The sequence below is a fragment of the Meles meles genome, chromosome 7 (assembly GCF_922984935.1).
Source record: "Meles meles chromosome 7, mMelMel3.1 paternal haplotype, whole genome shotgun sequence".
Taxonomy (NCBI): Eukaryota; Metazoa; Chordata; class Mammalia; order Carnivora; family Mustelidae; genus Meles; species Meles meles.
In genome coordinates, this window is record NC_060072.1 from 122,366,310 (window position 1) to 122,390,047 (window position 23,738).

At 43.0% G+C, this 23,738-nt stretch overlaps 1 protein-coding gene across 1 annotated transcript; it reads right to left on the bottom strand.

The window, feature by feature from the left end:
• Positions 1-3,123: 3,123 nt before the first annotated feature.
• On the bottom strand, positions 3,124-23,431 carry LOC123946690 (phytanoyl-CoA dioxygenase, peroxisomal-like). Its single transcript, XM_046012338.1, has 9 exons — positions 23,357-23,431; positions 20,176-20,234; positions 18,354-18,464; positions 17,552-17,720; positions 14,728-14,809; positions 13,147-13,328; positions 10,196-10,345; positions 6,831-6,965; positions 3,124-3,327 (listed from the first exon to the last, which is right to left on the bottom strand). Exons 1-9 carry the CDS (start codon positions 23,429-23,431, stop codon positions 3,274-3,276), a joined length of 1,017 nt encoding a protein of 338 aa, XP_045868294.1. The 3' UTR covers positions 3,124-3,273.
• Between the last annotated feature and the right edge of the window lie 307 nt (positions 23,432-23,738).

Below are 23,738 nucleotides of genomic sequence, written 5' to 3' on the forward strand. Positions count from 1 at the left end.
AAAGAGTTAAAAATAAAAGTTGTATTTATGAAGTATTGGTGGTTGTTCTCTTGTAGTCTTCTTCTTTTTTTTTTTTTTTCCTTCCTTCCTGGTTGGTTTTCTGGGGGAGGGGCCTGCCACGTGGGTTTTCAGACGATGATGTTCCCTGTGTTAGGTCCTCCCACTCCCCACAAGGGGGTGGGCTCTGAGGAAACTTTTTTTTTTTCAGGCTTTTGTTCTCTGGGGGTTTTTATGTTCTTTCATCCGTTTTCTCTCGCCTTGACAGCTTTTGATGGTTTTTGGAGTTTTAGAGGAGAGCAAACTGCACCCTGACCTCCCTCTAAGAGAGAAGCTCAGAATGCTCTGCAGAGCTGCTGGCAGAGTCGGTTCTGGGTCATGGTCTCTGGGGATGTCGGAGCTCCTCGTTTTACCCAATACCAGGGCAGCAGCAGCTGTCTAGGCAGCTCCAGACCATCAGAGAGGTTCCAAGCAGAGATCACCCACTGAGATTTTCCCGCTATCCCGGGCTGGGAATGTCTGGTTTTTCTGGATGCCAGAGCTCCAGGATAGCATCTATGAGCACCTCTCCCAAGGGAGGGTGTGGGATGCACGTGTTTCAGGATTGCCGCCTGGCCAGGCTCCCAGCCCCTCACGGGAGCCGGACCCCACTTTTTCTTGGGCGTGCTGGCAGCTCAGGCGCACTGGCAGCTCAGGGACGGAGATCTGATTTCTCCGCCGCACTCTCTCTGGCTCAGCGCCAGGGGAGACTATCCTGGGTCCGGGGACTTAGGTCCCTGTCCCTAACTGCCCAGATTCCCACTATTTTCCCCCGCGATCCTTTGCTCTTTGTTTTTTGAGTGCTTTCAACCCGACTCCAAGTTAATGCTGGTTCCCAGACACAGGGCAAACTCGTATTGGGGTATTACTTTCCTATGCATCACCTCTGGTGGCTCCCTCCCCCTTTTGTTTATCTTCCGATATCAGTCTGTAGTTCCGACTCTGCTTTACCTGCCACTGGCGTCTTCTGCTCCTGTAGAGATCCAGACGTGTATAATTCTGATCTCAGGCTGATTTCATGGGTGGTCGGTGTTCTTTGGTAGGGAATCAGCTCACTTTAAGGTACAGGTTGAAACGGTGCCTCCTCCTACTTCCCCACCATCTTGACTCCTCCAGTTTCATTCTTGTGCATGCGGCTCTCCAGTTTTCCCAACAGCAGTTGTTGAAGAAACTGTCTTTTTTCCATTCTATGTTCTTGGTTCCTTTGTCATCATAGATGCATTGTTCATATATGTGTGGGTCTTTTCTAGACTCTCAATCTGTTCCATTCTTCTGTGTTCATGTTAGTGCCAGTAACATATAATTTGACTATAGCTTTGTGATGTAGTTTGAAATCAGGGAGGGTGATACCTTTCCTTTTTATTCTTAAGATTGCTCTGGTAGTTTGGGGATATTTTCTGATTCCATACAAATTTTAGAATTATTGCTTCTACTCTGTGAAATATGCCAGTGGAATTTTGATAAGTATTGCACTGAATCAGTAGATTTCTTTGGGTAGTGTGGACATTTTAACAATATTAATTCTTCTCATCCATGAGCACAAAGATTCATTTCATTTATTTGTGTTCACAAATAGAAGAGGATCCTTCCTATTTGCTTTGGTAGAAGGGGACCCTTTCTATTCTCTTTGGTTTGCACTTTGAGTACCTCCTATAGTACTTTGAGGTTCCTCTCCAGGCAAATAAAACACTCTGCCAGGGTAAATCGCCTTTACACCCAACGGATGGTTGGGTGTTTTTGAAATGAATGAATGCACAAGAGGGACACAGATAAAATGGGCGATGAATTGTTTCCTGATTGATTCATTGGCATGTGCTCAAAAATGAATGAGGGAAGTAACAAATTGTGCTATCTGGTTTTCCTATTGAAGTTTATTTTTGTTAATTTATTTTACATTTGAAATTAGTTTTAAAGGCTTTTTGGTGGAACAGGGCTCCATATATGCTGTTTACACAGGCTTTCCTCACGTACATTTTATGTCCAATTATTCCATAATCCATTTCCTTAAGCCCGGTCAGGGATAGTCTTGCCTTCTTCAGTTTCCAGCTGGACCTGAGCTTAAACAGGCTGCCCTCACAAAGAAACGGACAAAAACAGTGAAACTTGATTTAGGAAAACCTGTGCTTAGCACATTAACAAGAAAGGGACTCTTGTTATTTCTTAGCAAATTGTTACTTTTAAAAATCAAGACTATGTCGCTTTGCTGCCCCAACTTGTGTACAAATCTGGCGCTGAATAAAATAAAACCCCCCGCCATGATGCCCAAGGTGGCTCAGTGGATTAAGCCTGTGCCTTAGGCTCAGGACTTGATAACAGTGTCCTGGAATTGAGCCCCTTATGGGGCTTCCTGCTCATCAGGCTGTCTACCTCTGCCTCCGCCCCTCCCCACTGCTCAAGCCTCTGTGTGTGTGTGTGTGTGTGTGTGTGTGTGTAGGTCTCTCTCAAGAATAAATAAATAAATAAATAAATAAATAAATAAATAAATAAAATCTTCAAAATAAAATAAATTCTCCCAGTTCATGCCCATTAGAATCCTAAATGATCTAAAATTGTCCCTGTAGTTTGAAAGAGTTTAGGTTTCATTCATAAATGCTGAGGGTTTTCAGCTGTCTTACCCAATAAAAAATACCAGATGAAGCCACCTTAGTCTTCCTTCTTCAGTAACAGAGAAAAACAACTTGGAAAGATCCAGTCTTTTTTTTTTTTTTAATTAGGCTGCCTGGGTTGGAGAAGTCATGCAAGGAATCCTGTGTCAGAGCACAAGCATCCCCCTTATTTCTACTCCACAATGCCCTTCATTACATGTGCCTGTGTTAGACGGTGTTCTAGATCTGAGAAGTCTCTCATGCCATGAAGTCAGGGGGTGGTGGGATTTCCAGAAGAGGGATGCAAGAGTCCATGTACCCTGAGTTTCAAAGGATACCTTTCTGCTTGGGCAAAGAGCTAACGGAATGAAAGAAACTGAGGGAACACACTTAAATTAGACATGAAACACATTTATTAGTTGCAACCCTCAGTTTGCCTGAAAACAGTAATCAGCCACTGTTACATATCTTCCTCCATGGAAGCAACAGCTCTGCACGCAGAACTAATCACATATCAGCAAGTACCTCATCCTCGTGTCATGATTTGGAGAACAACAATAGAAAAGATTAGGATAGCTTGTTAAGAAAACATTTTCCCCAGGCACGTTGATTTGTTCTGGTTTTCTCTCAAAAAGCTCAGCGGACGGCTACCTCATAGGTTGATCCTCTTTCCTTTCACCAGCCGCACTCTAAATCTAAACACATCCTGGAAATAAAACCGAGCACAATCAGTTGATGGAACACAGGGATCTGTTCAGCACGAGGCAAAGTAGATTTCTAGCATCTACCAACAGTTAAATGGAAAAACTCTGCACAGTAGTCCTCTCAACGGGTAAATCAACCATATTCTAAGACTCCAAATAATGTACTTGCCCACATCTAGAATACTGTTGACCAAACTAAGAGAGCAAGTCCCCAGAAGGTCAGCCTGTGTTATTTGGCACTGCTGTTGACGACAGGTTTCTTCAACCGGCTGAGCACAGTGTTTGGTCACAACAGTCCACACTGCCCCTTGTCCTGCATTCCTTTAGACACTGCCCCATTTTCAGTGATCTGCTCCTAAGTGCAAATGATGGCATGAGTTATGGCTTGATTTGTTTTTTTTTCCTTTGTTCTTAATAAAACAATTCAGACTTTTTTTTCTTGTTTATTTTTGAGCCAATAGCTAGAGAAGGTGGAAAAAACGGTTTTGGAATTGGACCTGACTCCAAAATGTAGCTCTGTCACTTACATCACTCAGGCCAGCCTCTTGGACTTTTCACGTTCTCCTTAAGAGCGCGGAGTGAGGGGTTTCTGGGTGGCTCAGTCAGTTAAGTGTCCAACTCAGGTCATGATCTCAGGGTGCTGCGTTCGAGCCCTGTCTCGGGTTCCTCGCTCCGTGAGGAGTCTGCTGGAGATTCCCTCCTTTTCCCTCCTTTCTGCCCCCACTTCTGTGTACTCTCTCTCTCTCTCTCTCAAATAAATAAATAGATCTTTTAAAAAAAGTGAGAATGGAATCTATCAGAATCCTAGAGGAGAACATAGGCAGTAACCTCTTCGATATCAGCCACAGCAAGTACTTCCATGATATGTCTCCAAAAGCAAAGGAAACAAAAGTGAAAATAAACTTTTGGGACTTCATAAAGATCAAAAGCTACTGCACAGCAAAGGAAACAGTCAACAAAATCCCACGGAATGTTTGAAGATATTTGCAAGTGAATGTACAGACAAAAGGTTGATATCCTGGATCTATAAAGAACTCCTCAAACTCAACACATGCAAAACAGATAATCATATCAAAAAATGGGCAGAAGATATGAGCAGACACTTTTCCAATGAAGGCATACAAATGGCTATCAGACACACGAAAAAATGTTCATCATCACTAGCCATCAGGGAGTCTCAAATTAAAACCACATTGAGATACCACCTCACACCAGTTAGAATGGCCAAAATTAGCAAGACAGGAAACAACGTGTGTTGGAGAGGATGTGGAGAAAGGGGAACCCCCTTACACTGTTGGTGGGAATGCAAGTTGGTGCAGCCACTTTGGAGAACAGTGTGGAGATTCCTCAAGAAACTAAGAATAGAGCTTCCTTATGACCCTGCAATTGCACTACTGGGTATTTACCCCAAAGATACAGATGGAGTGAACAGAAGGGCCATCTGTACCCCAATGTATATAGCAGCAATGGCCACGGTCGCCAAACTGTGGAAAGAACCAAGATGCCCTTCGACAGACGAATGCATAAGGAAGATGTGGTCCATATACATGATGGTGTATTATGCCTCTATCAGAAAAGATGAATACCCAACTTTTGTAGCAACATGGACGGACTGGAAGAGATTATGCTGAGTGGAATAAGTCAAGCCAAGAGAGTCAAGTATCATATGGTTTCACTTATTTGTGGAGCATAACAAAGAACGCGGAGGACATGGGGAGATGGAGAGGAGAAGGGAGTTGAGGGCAAGTGGAAGCGGAGGTGAACCATGAGAGACTATGGACTCTGATAAACAACCTGAGGGTCTAGAAGGGGCGGGAGGTGGGAGGTTGGGGGGACAAGGTGGTGGGTATTAGTGAGGGCACATGTTGCATGGAGCACTGGGTGTGGTGCAAAAACAATGAACACTGTTATGCTGAAAAGATAAAAAAATAAAGTGATATATGTTTAAAAAATACTTTTTTAGGACTTTGAGCAAACAATAAATTTCTATTATGGTTGAACATTAAAAAAAGTGAGAATGACTGATGTGCTGGATTTGGTGAAGAAAGTAAGACTAGAGATATGAAAGAGCTCTCATTACTCACATAGAACTATGTAGCAGAAATTAATATCATTATTCTAAGTAAAGCCGAGGAACTATATCTGCAAGACTAACATTTTCAAATAAATACAGGTGGGGCACTAGGATGGTTCAGTCCATTAAGCATCGTTCTTTGGCTCAGGTCATGATCTCAAGGTTCTGGGATCCAGCCCCTCATTATGTTTCCCACTCAGCAGGGAGTCTGCTTCTCCCCCTTCCCTTGCCTGCCACCCTTACTGCTGGCCCTCTCACTGTCTCTCTCTCTCAAATAAATGAAATAAATACAGAAGACAGTCACTTACCAAAACCTGACAAACCACAAACATAATATATGCATTTTTTTCCTGCTTTAAAATTCAGAGTGTTGCACGGAAGCCCCACTTGACAAAATATGATGCATTTTAAGCACTGGACCAAGGGAGAAGGACAAGATGGTCTACCATCTACAGTGTGAAATGAGAGCCTTTGCAGATATGGGATAAAGTCATAGATGCTAAAGGGAGAGGGGCAAGGGAGATGTCAGAATCTTAAGCTGGGAAGGAGTTTCAGAAGATGACTCCTCATGGCACAGTAGCTTAGTGCTGGTGTATGGTACTCTTCAGAGTACTAGAAGGCTCTGAAGTTATCACGATACTCCGTCTCCTTGGGAGTCTCCCCCATAGGAAATGCATGCATTTATGATTAATGCAAAATAAATCATGGGATCGGCTTCTTGGTTCAGCAGCTAAAATGGACTCATTTACAAAGTCAAATGCTTATTTTTGCTTTGACTACAGTTTGTCTGGTGACCATCATCATCAGCTTTGAATGTTCTAGTTACAAAGAATTTACAAGTGATGTGTATTAAGTAGAAAGGGGTATGAAATTATGCCTCCATCCCCATTAATAAGCCTCAGGGGTTTCTGAAGTCTGCTCCATGAAACTCCAGATGCCAACTGACCCAAACAAAACCTGCTTAGGAATGGCTTTCTGGGAGTCTCCTTGGATTTGTAGATATGTAAATACTCTGCCCTATACGAATAAAGGAGGCCTATGGGTGAGAGCCCAAGACTCTTAACTTTCCTTCTGTGCATTCAGAAGGTAGCCTTTGTCATTCACTTGCTCTCCTCCAGATCTGTTTTCTGTTTCCACCTGTCCATCCTGGAACAGAACAGCCCGCATACCACAGAGTGGCCAAAGACATAAAAAAGCCCGGGGTGCTCAGAAGCCCCAGGTGTGGAAGCACGTGCAAGCTGAAATTCACTGTCATTCTTCTTCTTTTTTTTTTTAATTCAGTGTCATTCTTATTGGGTCTCAGTAATGCTTCTGCAAGGCACCCTAAACAAAGCACATTATCCTTCTAAATTACAATAGGTATGAGAGTTGTTAAGCATCTGAAGAAAAGAAGACAAAAAAGTCTTAACCTATCATCTCAGAAAAACATACCTGCAGGCTGGTGTCATCTCGAATTCCATATAATGTTTTTGCCATCTCTGAAAATTCCCTCTCAATGACTTCTTGACTGGTGCCTTTCACATCAATGTAGTGGCAGTCCGCACCGGCGTAATGGCAAGAAATTGACTGTGCAGAGTGACAGGGTTAATACTGGAGAAAACCCATTCCATTAACACCAGCAACCGAACAGGGAGACTTCTTTTAGAAAGTCAGCTATTTCACTCAGCGTTTGATTTCTAGAATGTTCCATGCTGTCCTGTATTAGTCTCTTCAGGGTTCAGTATCTTTTTTTCCCCAGGCACAGATTAAATCTGACTGAGAAATACAAGAGGTTTTTAGCTCCCTGTGATACTTGTTTGTAAAAGGGGCGGGGAACATAATGACATGAGTAAGAGGACTTTGTAACTTTTTAACATGTGATTTTTCTAGTGTGTGGATGTCCTCAAGTCCTAAACAGGCATGTGTTCCAGGGTTCTTCACCATTTTCTTAGTCAGGGAAGTTAGTTACTCAGTTGAGTTTGTGGTGGGTTGTCCTTTCAATGGCTACGGATCATGAAAACAAACAACCACCCACCCACAAAAATACCTTGCAAAGGACAATAATATACACACTACCCCCTTTGAAATAAAATGGACACTTTGAGTCCAATAGCATCACATACGATCCCCATCTTGTTTCTGTCTGAAGATAAGATGGAGGTTACTTGGTTCTCCCCATTCTTGAAAAAGTTACAAGCTAATCTAAACTTAAAACTCACTGTCCTAGTTTCAGGTTAGTTCTCTTGAGGTGACTGTCTATGGAAGGGACAGCCTGCTTTGCCCAGAACATCGAATTTCTATGAAGCGGAGTCACAAACTCCATTTCCCACAGAAGCCCCCACATCATGCCAAGGAGGAGTAACACTGGAGGCCAAAGAGGAAAAGGGCACACCTATATACAAGTGTTTTTTTTTTAAGGGTTCATAGTTTCCCAAACATTTAACTAGTTGAAAAACTATTGAAAAATTTGAAACGTGGGGGAATTAGCATTCATAGTACTTGGGGTGTTTCATGTTATATAACTTTCATTTTCATACAGTAATCATTTCATACTCAACTTTTTAACATGGAATCTTTTAATATGTAGCTATCATATCTCAGTTTATGATCCTGATCATGTAGCACGTGTTGTAACTCTCTGACACATGTAAACTCTCAGATTATTGCCTTGGCTTCTGTTTTTTATACACACACAAACAGATAAATTTCCATTTTTCATTCCAAGTTGAATTTTGGGGCCAAGGATACATGATAAAGGGCCCAAATTAGGGGCACCTGGGTGGCTCAGTTGGTTATGTGTCTGCCCTCAGATCGGGTTGTGATCCCAGGGTCCTGGGATTGAGACCCTTATCAGGCTCCCTGCTCAGTGGGGAGCCCGCTTCTCCTTCTCCAGCTCTCCCCTTGTTTGTGTTCCCTCTCTTGCTATCTCTCTCTGTCATAAATAAATAACATCTTTTTTAAAAAAGGTCCAAATTAATGAAACTCAGGAACACTCAAATTATTTATGTCACTGTGGCTATACCTCCTGCTTGCACACTTCTGAGGGCCATGTTGGTAGAGAGTCCATTCTAGTCTTTCTTTAAAATGTTGGCATTGTGCCCATCAGGCATATTTTTTCTTTTTTTTATTGTTATGTTGGTCACCACCGAGTACATCATTAGTTTTTTGATGTAGTGTTCCAAGATTCATTGCTTGCGTATAACACCCAGTGCTCCAGGCAGTCTGTGCCCTCCTTAATACCCATCACCAGGCTCACCCGTCCACCCACCCCACCCTCTGCCCTTCTAAAACCCTCAGTTTGTTTCCAGGAGTCCCTAAACTCTCATGGTTCATCTCTCTCTCTGATGTCTCTCCCTTCATTATCCCCTTCCTTCTCCTAATGTCTCCATGCTATTCCTTATGTTCCATAAATAAGTGAAACCGTATGATAATTGACTTTCTCTGTTTGACTTATTTCACTCAACATAATCTCTTCCAGTCCCGTCCATGTTGATGCAAATCCTTTCGGATGGTGGAGTAATATTCCATTGTGTATGTGGACCACATCTTTTTAATCCATTCGTCTGTTGGAGGCCATCTTGGCCCTCCGACTTTTTGGCAATTGTGGACATTACTGCTATGAACATTGGAGTACATGTGGCCCCTCTTTTCACTACATCTGTATCTTTGGGGTAAATGCCTAGTAGTGCAATTGCACGGTCATAGGACAGCTCTATTTTTAGTTTTTTGAGGAAACTCCACATTGTTTTCCTAAGTGGTTGCACTCATCTGCATTCCCCCCAACAGTGTACGAGTGTTCCCCTTTCTCTACAACTTCTCCAACATTTGTTGTTTCTTGCCTTGTCAATTTTTGCCATTCTAACTGGCAATCTTCTGGAGGATTCGGAGATACCTCCTCACATCATGGATATTTTTTCAATTAGTTTTGATTTTCTAAATACTGCCCTAATATTTCATTGAACTTGAATGCTGAGGGTTTTTTTTTTTTTTTGCACCGTTCTCCCACCCTCATTAAATTTTGATCCAGAACAGTGTCTTCCTGCCTCATCTTCATCATATCCCTCTCAACTTGATGGAAATATGAATAAATAGAGGATGAAAACTGGAATCTAACCCTTGACCTCGGGGAGACAGTGGTAGATGGTGTGAAAAACTGGAAGGTTTCACTCAGCCCCCCAACACTCCCCAATATTTAGTATGGAGAGCCATGTTCTATGGGGAAATGTAAGTCCACAGTACTGTCAGATCTGTTGAATTTTTGAGAAGCTAGAAATCTGGGACTATGAGAAATTTTGTCAGTTTAAAATCATTAGGTGTTTCAAACATTCTGAAGCTAAAAACAACTTCTGGGACTCAGGGATGAAAAATATGGCTGCCTGTGAAATCTGACGTCTGGGCAGCCAATTCAAAATGTTTGCTTAGAATTGATCATGGTTTTCCAAACAACAAAGCTATTATAAACCTTCCTCTTAGTGGTTACTGTGAGCTATATACATTCCAAATTTTATGATTTTTATAGGTCAGCCTTTGTTTCTGCCTCCAAATGCACAGGCTATGGGCTCCCAAGTATGTTCTTCTTCTGATGCAATTCTATGAATGTTCATAATTCATTATCAGCAGGATGAGGATCCTGAGCTCACCTGGCTTCTTACTGATATGAGAAAAAAGCATGAGGTAGCAAATAGATTTCCTGGTAAATAAACCAGACTAAACGCCAGTTTCGTCCAATGTCACAAATCTCATGAAGTTTCACATATCTTGACATTTTTGGTTCTAATGTATTCATCATTGGAAACTACATTGATGTGAATGCATACCTTCCGGTATCCTTGAGTTCTGTTCCAACCAGATCCATGGATGAGCAAAGGATGAAAGAAAACAGTGTCTCCCTTCTCCATCACAAGATGCACTCGGGGGCAGTTTTCATCATAGTCCTGAATCCCGTAGAACATCATGTTAACTCCTCCCTAGATCACATAAGAGAACCAAAACTATACTTGAGGAACCCAATGATTAAGAATTTTATCAGTGACTCATTAGGAAAAGCAAAGTTTTCCTACGTTCTGCCAAGAGAAAGACATAAAAAGATTCTTTTTTTTTAAAAAAAAGATTTTATTTATTTATGAGAAAGAGAGAGAGATCACAAGTAGGCAGAGAGGTAGGTGTGGGTGGTGGGGGAGCAGGCTTCCTGCTGAACAGAGAGCCCAATACGGGGCTTGATCCCAGGACCCTGAGATCATGACCTAAGCCGAAGGCAGAGGCTTAACCCACTGAGCTACCCAGGTGCCCTGAAATAAAAAGATTCTTTTTTTTAATAAAAAGATTCTTAAAAGCAACTGTAAATATCCAAACCCTTGGGGCACCTGGGTAGTTCAGTTGGTTAAACCCTCTGCCTTCTCTCAGGTCATGATCCTGGGATCCTGGGATCAAACCCCAGGTTTGGTTCTCCGCTCAGTAGGGAGCCTGCTTCTCCCTTTCCCTCTGCATCCCTCTCTGCCTGCTTGTGATCTCTCTGTCAAAGAAATAAATAAAATCTTAAAATATATATATACAAAAACTTCTCAGACATCTGGTTGTAAAAATCATGGATTTGGGAAACCAAATGAAGAATCTCAAATTTCTACTTATCCGTCATTACTGAATCATATTGAAAATCTAGACCAACTTTGCATTTTGCAGTTAACATGGGAGATCCCCTTTCCAGCATGAATCTGTAATCACACTTTCCCAACATGATATTCTTCTCCCCCAGAACTTTGCCGAAATCATTCTTCTATTATTCAGGAGTACCTCTGGGAAGCAAACTCTTTTCTCAAGCCAGAAGAGACAAAATGTTCAAGTTTCCTCAGCTCAGAAAACACATATGTCACAACCGGAGTAAAGAAAGAATAGTAAATTACAACAACTGTGCTTTTTTAGAACTACTTCCAATGTTAGTTATTGCTTTAAGTAATGGTTATGGGGGGACCACAGTATCCCAGTCCCCTTCATAAGACTGTCCCACATTCTTCTGGGGGAAGGATTCTTTCTTGAGGGACTGTGTTGGGCCTTTCATCCAGTGTACTTCTCTCCTGGCTAGGTGGATATGTAACCTCTGCTAAGTCAATCTGACCTCCCACTGTCATCACTTTGTATCTGAACAGAGGATCGATCAAAGGCATCGGTCATGGTCAAGGTTCAACTGCCCCCACCAGGTGTCCCATCCCGACTTCCCACTGCCATACTCCCACTTTCCTGCTTACCAGAGTCAGCCAGCCTTTCCATGGACTCAGCATGTACCTGCACCCCTCCAAGACACTCTCTTTGGCTTAAATCAGCCACAGCCCACTTCTGTTGCGAGCAACAAGCTTTCCCTATACCTCAACTCAGTTTTTCCATAAACCTCAACAGTTTATGAATCTCACAATTTCCGATTTTGTATCAGAATCCAGACTCAAAGAATTTCAGTTGGCACTATTCTTCAGAGTAAGAATTCTAACTAATTGAGACAGAAGTCCTGAAAGCCATATTCTTTACTTCCTACAAAAAACCCACATGCATTCTTCCCACCTGAACACACGTGCTCTTCTGGGGTTTTCAGACTTTATTGTCTGAGGCCTAAAATACTCATCATCTCCTCTCTAGTTACTCTGCCTCTGGACTCCTCACTTCCAGTACCTCCTGCTCTAGATCTCAAGATTATCATTCTTAAAGAGCTGATTTGATCTCACCATTCATGGGTTCAAATGCATTCAATAATTCAATCAATAAACCATGCAACAGGCAGGCAATGGAATACTACTGATCCTTCCCCAGAGCCTTCGCTGGTCTCTCTACAGGGAGGAGATGATTCCTCCGTCATCTTTATCCTGACATCTAGCAATCAGTGGGTAAGAATTACTTGGCAGCTGATACATGCATCTGGTGTTGTGGGTGTTTATATCTGACCTCTGCAATGAGGCTTGATGATTTTAGGTCCTAAACAGCGCCTACCAGAGATCCCCACACTGGTCAGCTTTCCAAAACTTGTTGAAAGAAAAATGATTATTCTACCTGACATCTTTGAATTTTCCCTGATCCTGGTTGCAAAACCTAAAACAATGTTTTGCTAAGAAAGGAGATGCCATCACATTGTTAAAGGTCTGTATGGAATCTGATCTAAAATTAAAACAAAAGGGCACCTGGGTTGCTCAGTGGTTTAAGCCTCTGCCTTCGACTCAGGTCATGATCTCAGGGTCCTGGGATCAAGCCCCGCATTAGGCTCTCTGCTCAGTGGGGAGCCTGCTTCCCTCTCTCTCTCTGCTTGCCTCTCTGCCTACTTGTTACCTCTCTCTTTCTGTCAAATAAATAAATAAAATCTTTAAAAATAAATAAATAAAAATCAAATCAAATCAATAAATATCCTGTAAAGATTTATCTTCTAGGGGAACCTTGTTGGCTCAGGGAGTCAGATATCAAACTCTGGATTTGGGGATCAGGTTATGATTTCAGGGTCACAAAATCAAACTGCACGTTGAGTTAATGCTCACCAGAGACTCCATGTCCGTGTTCCTCCCATCTGCCTCTCTCGGCCCACGCTACCTCTTGCAAGTATCATGACCAAATATCATGAGCTGTCTCCCTTTATCCCTGTCTCTCTCTGTGTTTGACTCAAATAAATAAATAAATAAATAAATAAATAAATATAATCCTAAAAAAGAAAAGGGGGGAGGAAGTAAGGGAGGATGGAAGAAAGGAAGGAAGGAAAGAAAAAGATATGGAATGAAGGAAGGAAGGAAGGGATTTATACCTCCCACTTGGGATAAGCATGTGGCTTCAGGTCGCCTTTGTGACTGCCTGGGATCACACACAGGCATCCATTGTTCCGGTCAATGTGCTCCATGGCTGTCCAAACAGCAACTATGTTATTGCTGGGCCTGACGGGGAAATAGTGCAGATCCTGATGCAAGGGGTGGCGGGATGTCTTCTTGCCTAAAACAGAACCTGCTGTTAAACCACTCTTGAACCTCAGAATTCATCTCCTTTGCCTGAACATCAGATCAGTGACTATCCCTCCAAAACTCAAAGACGTGAAACCACACTACAGACAATCAGCCTGGAGAGATAAGCACCAAACTGGAATATCAAATCGACAGGGTGACTCCAGATCCTACACTTTTCTTCTGGGTCTCTGACAGCCAGGGATTCACACCATTCTCTGGCAACTCATAACATGTTATGATCTCTATTGTGCTTTATTCCTTTGTAACTCTGGTTGGTGGACAACCAGGATGTTCCCAGAAAAGTTTGGTCAACTGAAGAGAACCACCAAATTTGAAATTCCCCATTAGCCCTCTAAGTGGCTGACCCAAACACTATCAAGTAACTAAATTAATAAAAAGCTTCCAAGAAATTCTTTCCGGAACTAAGAGCACTTGGCGGACAGTCACTATGTAGAATCAGAGATCATAGAACCACATTTACGTGGTTCCCTGTTTTGCACTCTGAACTTGGTACTGTTCCCCTATGCCCAACCCCAACCTCTCTAAGCAAGGCATCCAGGGTAGGGATATTTCGTGGTGCTACACTATAGTCTAGTCACATAAAGCTCTCCTGGCCTCTTTTTCTCCAGAAAAAGTGGAAAACAATAAAGAATTCTGAAGGACCAATTTATTACTGCTAGTAGAGTAGAATTTCTCAGCGTGGACCAAGAGCTGTTGGCTTTAAAATGGCTTATTCTTGGGGGTGCCTGGGTAGCTCAGTCAGTTAAGCATCTCTTGATTTCAGCTCAGGTCTTGATCTCAAGGTTATTAGTTCAAGTCCCATGTTGGGCTCCACGCTGGGCATGTAGCCTATTTAAAAAAAATTTTTTTTTCGTGCACATATCTGGGTTTTAGCTTCCAAATCAGTTTTTCTGGGAGTGAAATCTTAGAACCTACATTTTAGCAAGCACAAGACATTTTAAGTCAAGTGATGTATGTGATTTATAAGAAAGCTTTAATTTTGATAATAATAATATCTTCAATCAGGAAAACAGAATTCACACCATCATTGGTGAGAATAGTTAACAAAGCTTCAGGATGATAATTATAATAATAGGAGCCTAGGGTATATGAGCAGTCATGTATATAAAACCAAACTTTTGAGCAGCAAGCTAGTCAGTTGTCCAGAAATCGAACAATAACCCTACAGTTAACATCTGAAATCGCTATTCTACCTCACTATTGTTATGATGTATGCTACTTTGAGACAAATAAAAGGACATATATATTTAGTTATCCAAATTTAGCTGTTACACACACAGCGAGAGTTAGAACACCTTAAACTCTCTCATTTCCTCTTTTTCTTTTTGTGGTGGGGGGGCTTTTTTGTAACAAATAAGAGCCCTTACCAGAATCTGGAGGTTTGTTTATCAGCATTGTATGCAGGGCCACAATATCAGGTCCAGTGAAGCACTCCACATATTTCAGAATCTAAGGGAAAAGAAGAAAAAAAGTTTGATGAGAAATCCAATGCACAAAAGTGGCACAAAGTACAATTATCTGTACAAGAGCCAAGATGCCTTCTTTCAACACCTGGTAGGAGCACCTGGGTCGCTCAGTCGGTGAAGCTTCCAACTCTTGATTTCTGCTCAGGTCATGGTCACACAGTCACAGGATCAAGCCCTGCACTGGGCCCTTTGTTCAGTGGGGAGTCGACTTGAGATTCTCTCCCTCTGCCCCTCACCTCCAAACAAACAAATATATATATATATATATATATATATATATATATATATATATATATATATATATATTTAAAACCACTAAGTATTTCACAGCATTGCAAACAAAGCTTGAAAGCAGGAAAAAGTTGTAACAGCAAGTCTGCAACACTCTGAAATAAACAGGCTTTTCCAAGCCTCTTTGGAATCCTAGCCAATTCAATGAAATAGATGGTATTGAATCTCCAATTCTATCTGACTCCAAAAATGAAGCATATTCTACTGCTTTCTCATTGTTTGATCCTGTGTAGAAGGAATATTAGCAACTTGAGTAGGAAATGCTTGAAATGAAACCAAAATCCTAGAAGTCAGGTCTCCTATTTATTTGTTTATAAATCATGTTAACTTTTGCAATTTTCTTTGGCAGTATTTTCTTTCTTTCTTTTTTAAATCCCTAATCCCACCATGGGGCTTGAACTCAGGACCTTGAGATCAAGGGTCTCATGGTCCCACAGGTAAGCCAGCCAGTTGCCTCTGACCAGTATTTTCTCAACCTCAGTGACACTCTTGAGCCATTTTACCATTTCTATCCTACTTTACAGAGGTGCCCAGTAGAGTTAGTCAATAATTTTTCCAAAATAACTTACATCTTATCCTGATTAATAATATTCCTGAGGTCATAGGTTGGATGTGATGGTTATTTTTTCCAATACACATGAAAATAAATGCCTAACTACTAAAAGCATGACCTACTGCCTAAAAATCATTGCATGAACCAGCAAGAGCATGGTTCAGATTTTAGAGGGGTAGGAAACCTGGATGTCCCAGTCATGCTTAATCTACCCTGTGCTGCCTCTAACTTCAAGATTTTCCTCCTTTATGGATGCATACAACTTCCATTTCCAGAGCAGGACTAGAGGTTGGGAAGTCATATCCCCTCCTGTCCCCAGCCCACGGGGCTGGACATCATAGTTGGCTTACCTGTACACAGTCTTTTTTCTGAGGCAAATTTTCTTTCTTTTTTAAAATTATTTTAAATGTGTTTTATTTTTAAGATTTTATTTATTTGTCAGAAAGAGCAAGAAAGAAAGCAGTAGGTAGAGGGAGAAGCGGGCTCCCTACTGATCAAGGAGCCTGATGTAGGACTCCATCCCAGGCCTGAGGGATCCTGACCTGAGCCCAATGCAGATGCTTAACCAACTAAGCCACCCAGGTATCCCATTTAAAAAAAAAAATTAAGTTATAAGTAACCTCCACAACCAGCCTGGGGTTCAAACTCACAACCCAGAGATCAAGAGCCACATGCTTGGGCCACTTGGGTGGCTCAGTCCGCTAAGCAACTGAGTCTTGGTTTCAGCTCAGGCCATGATTTCAGGGTCCAGAGATCCAGCCCTATGTCCGGTTCTGTGCTCAGCAGGGAGTCTGCTTGAGATTTTCTCGCTCCCGCTCCCCCTGACCCTCCCCCTCACCCCACCCTCTCTCTCTCTAAAATAAACACATAAATCTTAAAGAAAAAATAGTAGCAATTTCTACCAATGGAGCCAGCCAGGTTCCCCCATGGGCAAATTCTCTAATAGCACTTGGGTTTATAATTTCTAGCATGTACTGTATGTAATGTGTCTTTTAAATCCATTCTAAAGAAATTGTTCATAAACTGTGATAAATTTATGCAACGCGATGTTACATAAGAGTTTATAAGTATGATATAGATTAATGTATATGTGATATAGAAAGATGTGTAAGATGGACTATAAGTGTAGAAACTAACTTGTAAAGTGGACAACCAGTATGTTCCCACGTGACAGGAAAGGTGGGGGTAGACAGATGAACCTGCATAGCCACGAAAGACTTCTAGTTGAATACACCAGAAAGCTCAGCCCTGAGTGGGTCTGGAGTGGGAGACTTTTCTTTTCATCTCATGCCCTTCTGGACTATGTGGATGCCTTGTAAATTGAACCACTCTTAAAGAATATTGATTTTTTAAAATGAGTTAAAATCTGAACACAAATCTTAACCCCTATCGACCAGTTCATAAGACAAAAGAAACAATAAATGGATGTCCAGTGAATAGGATCTGCAATGTCCCTCCTGTTGATTTGCCCATAGCCACAGTGAGAGAGGCTCTGTCTCTTAAGGCAGAATTCCCGCCCTTCTGAACAAAGAATTAATGGCCAGACTCCAGAGGAGGGTTCTCCATCTGCCTACTACTGACATTTGGAGCTGGATAAGTCATCATTTGGGGGAGGGGACTATTCTGCACAGTACAGGATCCCTGGGCTCCATGAGCATCTCACCCATCCACCATGCCCACGTCTACCCTGAGAGAAGCACACAGCCTCCACTGTGTGCCAACCCAACATGGCTCCAGGCACTGCCAAATGTCCGTCTCCATTTGAGGACCATGGCTCACCAGCCACAAAAGAGAGGGGCCAGATAAAGTGTAGGCAATTCCAGAGGCAAGCATGCAGGTGTGTTATTCACTTAAAATGAAAACGCAGTAAAGTTCTCGAACCTCAGGGAGAGTGCAGTATCTGAAGAGTTCCTTATGTTCTTGGAAATCTTGGATCTTTGAAACCATCTTTTCACTTGGAGTAAATTCCGATTTTGCAATGGTTACATCTCTCATTATCATCATTCGCTCTGGTTTCACCTCCCCTTTGCAGATCCTTTCAAACTCATTCCTAGAGAATTAAATTGGCAGATGATGTCATTACTGCAGGCTCCAGGCACCTGTCTGGCCAGTTCTGGGCAAAGAGTCTCAGAGATTGAGGAAGGTGGTGTCTCTGCACCAGACTGACCTCCAGGTCAGACTGAGTAGTTCTGAGGATGGAGAGGAGAAAATGACCAGCACAGCAGCCCCTGTCTCCTCACTGTGAGGCTGGAGCTCACTGCGCGGACTCACCTATTTCTTAGCCTAGCAGAACAGTAAGGAACCGTCTGTGATGTGGTGTACCTGAGTAACAATGGCAAATAACTTCTCTCACGCTTACCATGGGCCAAGCCCCGGGGTTCAAAGGCATCTGTGTGTACTTCACCTCATCCAGTCCTCACAACAACACTAGGACATAAATATGATTATCATCCCCATTTTACAGGTATGAAAACAGAAGTGTAGAAAGTACGTTGCTCCAGGACACACAACAGAAGAAGTCTGGCTAACATTAAAGCCAGCCAGTCTGGCTGCAGAGCTCATGTTCCTAACTACTTCCCAATGAACCAATCACCGAAAAATATCTGAACACACATGCTAATCTTACTCACATTCCCACTTCAGACACAACATTTTTTTGTAAAACAACTGAGGGTTACTGTACCGAAAGCGTTCAATATCAGCATCAGACACCAAATTCTTAATGACAAGAAACCCATTTTCTTCATAAAATTTTCTCTGTTCTAGGCTTAGAACATTATTATCCCGAGTATACCTAAAGGAGAAAAAGGAATTACAAATAAGTGTAACTGAAAAATCATAACCCAACAACATGTATCAAGAGCCTGAGAAATGTTCATACTCTTCCACCCAGCATTTCTATTTTTTATTTACTCTCAGCAAATAGTCTGAACTTTTTTCTTTAAACAAGTCTAGGGGTGAGGGTCTATTTTTTTAAGTAATCTCTATACCCAATGTGGGGCTCCATCTCACAAACCAGAGGTCAAGAGTCACATGCTCTTCTCACTGAGCCAGCCAGGCCCCTAATCTGAACATTTCTTAAAAAGTTTAAAACTAAAATGTTAACTACTACTGTTACCAAAAAATAGAAGAATCATTAATTATATCCACTCAATGGGATAGGACTCGGGCCTTAGAAATGAAGAGGTTGGGGCCCCTGGGTGGCTCAGTCAGTTAAGCATGGGCTGGTTATTTCAGCTCACGTCATGACCTCATAGGTCTGAGATGGAGCCCCCAAATGGTCTGTGGGCTCAATGGGGAGACTGCTTGAGATTCTCTCCCTCAGCCTCTCCCCCAGCTTGCAATGTGTGCACTTTCTCTCTTAAGTAAATGAATCTTTTAAGAAAATGAAGCACATATACTATGTATAGTACTTATTATAATAAAATACACCTAGATTTGTGTAAAACCAAGACACAGGGTACCTGGGTAGTCAGTGGGTCTAGCATCTGCCTTGGGTTAGGTCATGATCCCAGGTTCATGGGACCCCACATCGGACTCCTTGTTCAGCAGGGAATCTGCTTTTCCCTCTGCCCCTCCCCCCTGTTCCAGATCTCTCAGGGGCACGCGGTCTCTCTCTCTCTCTTTCTCAAATAAATAAGATCTTAAATAGGGTACTTGAAAAAAATGCAAATAAATTTAAAAACCACATTTTTTAAGTGATTACTTTTATGTAATAGAATTGTGAATGATTTTTTTAATTCCTTTTCTTCACTTTCAAATTTGTTGGATAATGACTATGTATGGTTGTTCGGGTAGGAGACAAATTCAATAGATTTTATCCTTTAAATTGTCTAGATCATATGCTCTCAGAAGAAATGAAAGGGACAAAATATGCACAAACTCAGATCACCCAGTCCATTCTTCTCGTTTGGAAATGTGGCTCTATGAGAATACTCCATGGAGATCGATGTCTTCCCTCACAAAGGTAATTTAAGATAAACCAAAGACACTAGCTAAGATAGCAATAGGACCACAAGCCATTGGCTAACTCGAATGAGGTATAACATGTCTGAATTTGAAGGAAATCAGATTATACACCTCTGATATTATTCCTCTTTTTGAACTTTAAGATACATATAGAATTAAACTCGTCTTCAAATTTTTTGCTACTTCTAATTAGAATTTGTCCTGGCAACACATGATTTGTGTAATGAATTTTTGGTAAGAATTTATTTATTCTCTGTAGAGGTAGGGAGAGAGAGAGAGGGCAGGGGCAGAAGGAGAGGGTGAAGCAGATTTCATGCTGAACACAGAGCCTGAGCCATGACAGATCCCCTAGCCCATGAGATTCATGACCTAAGCCACAATCAAGAGTTGGATGCTTAACCCAGTGGCCACCCAGGTGCCCCTGCGTAATGAATTTTCATCAGACAACATAAGATGTTGTATTTTATATCTTAATTACCACTAGGAACTGCTTTATACACATTGTATGGTTAAGAATGACAATTCGATCTACTTACTGGAATTGTGGAGGATGGAAACTGTTAGGAGAAACAGCCCCTGAAGTGGAGTGGGCTACCTAGGCAGTGAATTAAGGCAAATAAAATGAAATTTACGAGTCAACCTTTTCTAGAAACAACAGTCTGCCCAGAATTAGCTCTCATCAGGGAAGACTGGGTTACACACATAGCTGCAGACAGGTACGCATGGTTGCTTACATCATCTCATTTCACAGAGCCCAGAGCAGGGGCTGGAAGTCTCAAGACCTTCATCACCTTTCCTGCTGCCCAGAGCAGGAGAATGAGACTCACAGGGCTCAGTAACTGGGTCCAAGATCATCCAGCAGAAAATGCCTCAGGCCAGACTCAACCCATATTCTTTACTTCATAGCTTTCACCAGTTTCTTCCACATACTATTCCTTCCACTAAACTGCCGAACAAATAAAAATTGTAAGGTTCAAATTTAACAGTAAGAAGAAATGTGCTCTTCCAAAGAGAAATTGAATTTAATGGGAATCCATTCAGAAATACCAGAAACCATTAGGCTTGTTACTCTTAAAAAAAAAAAAGTCTATTAAATAGTGGCTAGGCTCTATGAAAAGTATGATCCACATAGTTTAGTATAATTTTACCTATCTTAAAGAGCTAGAAATTCTTTGTAGTTTTCTATCCAGAGAATGACAGAAAATTTATTTAGCTTCTTCTCAATTGTTTTCATTGTTTCTTTAGCTTAGGAGTGAGCGTAAGAATGTCATAGCTCATTTCTTTCATGTTTTTGTCATGTCTTTATGTAACTGGGGACAGTATAATCCTATTTTCCTAGGCAAAGGGTTAATGACCTTTGTCAGCTACTAGCAAGATATGGTGGCCAGAAAGCAATATTTCAGTCCACAATTCTTCTCCTTACCATTGTGGGTTCTGGTGGTGGTGACTGCTTTCCTCGGAGAGTTTGTTTAATGATGTGGAAATGTTTCACGTCCTAACTACATAATATTAGTAAACATGAAAAAATGGGTGCAAAAAGCTATCTCTACAGGATGGCTGTAATTATGTAAATGCACAGAAAAGAAACACACCAAAACATTGACTGATGGTCCATGAGAGTTAGAATTATAGGTCATATTTGTTTTCTTCTCGATGCATCTCTGCATTTAAAAAATGCATTGTGTTTTATGCATTAAGACCCCTGCCTTATGTCAGAACCCACATCTCTTTAGAACCAGGTAAGGCTGGGAAGAGAAGTCCACATGATTTCCAGGATTGTTTTTAAGCCCCAACCACATGCAAGTTCACTGACTGTTTCAGCAGAGTTGTCCAATACCAGAGTCCCTGGCCTCGTCTGTCTCTTTAAATTGAAGAGAATGATGGAGCGTCTGGGTGGCTCAGTGGGTTAAAGCCTCTGCCTTTGGCTCAGGTCATGATCCTGGGATCTTGGGATCAAGACCTGCATTGGGTTCTCTACTCAGCAGGGAGCCTGAATCCTCCTCTCTCTCTGCCTGCCTCCCTGCCTACTTGTGATCTCTCCCAAATAATTAAATGAAATCTACAAAAAAAAAAAAAAAAAAAGGAGAATGAAAAGGAAAATGTCCCTAGCCATATTTCAAGTCCTCAATGTCCACATGGGGCTCGTAGCAATGGATCTGGATAGTGCTGGTGTAGAACATCTCCACCATGGCAGAAGGTTGATAGGAGAGTGCTCCTCTAGGAAACACAGATGAAAAAGAAGCTCTAACCTCAACACTATTAGACAAGTACCAGCAGGATCCGAATATTTTTTAATTATTATTATTTTTTAAGTAGGCTCACTGCCCAGGATGGAGCCCAGTGTCAGGCTTGAAGTCACAACCCTGAGATCAAGAGCTGAGCCAGAATCAAGAGAGGTCTCTGGGACTGAGCCACCCAGGCACCCCAGAATTTTCATGATAGTCCCAGACTGGACTTGGAAACCTTCATTCTGGTTCCAGTTAACCCGTCCCCATGCGTTGGTGGTTCTCAGTGGTGGCCATGTATCAGAAACAAGTGAGAACAGATTGCTGGGCCTCACTCCAGGGTATGTGGAGTCCACATGAGCCTGGGAATCCGCATGTCTAACCAGTTTCCAGGGGATGTTATTGTTGCGGGTCCTGGGAAAACACTTTGTCAACCACTGGTTCCGTCAATTAAATGTCTTTGGTCAAAGTTTTAATGTCTCCTGGCCTGGGTTTCTGCGTTTCCACTGGTCAAATGAGATTACATAATCACCTTGATCCGCGACAGATTTTAGGTTGACAGTGGTTCTGCAACATCGTGACTGGTATTAAAAGTGAAATAAAAGTAACAAGAGACATTCGTAGAATCATTTTTAGGAAGGACGTCAGGATCCTGCACACAGCAACATAGAGCCTAATCCCATCACTTACGGGGAAATCCCACGCAGTGTCCTCCTCGCCCCCAAAGTACCCCCTGAAAGAGAACACTGAATCGAAGAAGGAGAAACAATTCATAAAGCATCTGATCCCGCGTCCCATGGTGACATTTTCCGGGATCCGACACGGATGGCGCACACATCGCCTCCCAGAGTAACACCGAAAGGCCAACCGGGAGAGATCCTATCCACTCCTGCGGGGTTCATGGACACCCTGGCTGAGCAGCACACACAGCTCTCCTCAAGGAAGAGCCAGAGGGTGCCTGCCCGCGCCTCCTTCCCAACCCCCGCCAGAGGGCGCTGCTGCCTGAGTTTCCGCCTGCCCGCCCGCCCAGGGCGCTCCTGGCAGCCTTGCGTTCCTGTTTAAGAGCGGCTTGACTGTGCTTCGCGTGCCTCGGGTTCTGGGCGGTCGGATCACGCGCGGCCAAGTGCAGAAAACGCCTCACTAGCTGAGAGCAGGCCCTCAGGAAGAACTTCCATTATCCTGGGCAAGGCACGGAAACAGGCCCTAGGAGGGCCGCGAAGTCTGGGGCAGCGCCACATTAGCCCCTGAGGCCGGCATTGTCACGAGGCATCCCTGCGGGCACGCCGGGTCCCCCGCTGGGAACTTGGGGCTCTCCGCGCTGGGAACCCTCTAGCCCAGGCTCCCCTGCCTCCCCGCCCCCGGGCGCCTGGAACTGCTGACACCAATACCGGACAGGGGCGTGGAAAAAGGGGAAGAGTCGCTGGGCGGCTGTGCCATGAGCCCTGGAGGCCACCACACTTGCAGCCCGAGACCCGGGCAGACCAAAGGATACACCGACGTCGGCCGAGCGCCGGCCCAGGTGTCCCAGCACCATGCGAAGGCGAGTGCCTGCGTGGGACTGGTTCATGTCTCCCGCGAGGATACGAGTCAGCCCAGCCTCAGTCTTCACTCCGACCGGCGGGCGGGGGACAAGCCAAAGGTGCCTGGCCCAGCGCTGGGAACTCCAGGGATTCCGCCTTCTGCGGGGATGCACAGTGCTTCACGGTCCACGCACTGGGACCTTCCGGAGCGGACTTCGTGTCCGCGCGTCCAGCTCCTCCGCGATCACAGAGATCCTGCCACACGCAGGGAAACTGATTTTGGAGGGTTTAGCAACAGGGTTAAGGTCGCCCAATGAGAAACGAGCCAAAACATGACCCACATTTCCAAACTCT

Bases quoted from the DNA above. Each gene is read 5' to 3' on its own strand.
- LOC123946690 (XM_046012338.1), bottom strand. From the start codon at position 23,431: ATGAACCAGTCCCACGCAGGCACTCGCCTTCGCATGGTGCTGGGACAC. The intron at 20,235-23,356 runs GTATCCTTTGGT...TTCACTGCCTAG, and splicing joins GGCGCTCGGCCGACGTCGGT to GTAGCCCACTCCACTTCAGG. The intron at 14,810-17,551 runs GTTCGAGAACTT...CTTTTCCCTTAG, and splicing joins GATACTGCACTCTCCCTGAG to ATTCTGAAATATGTGGAGTG.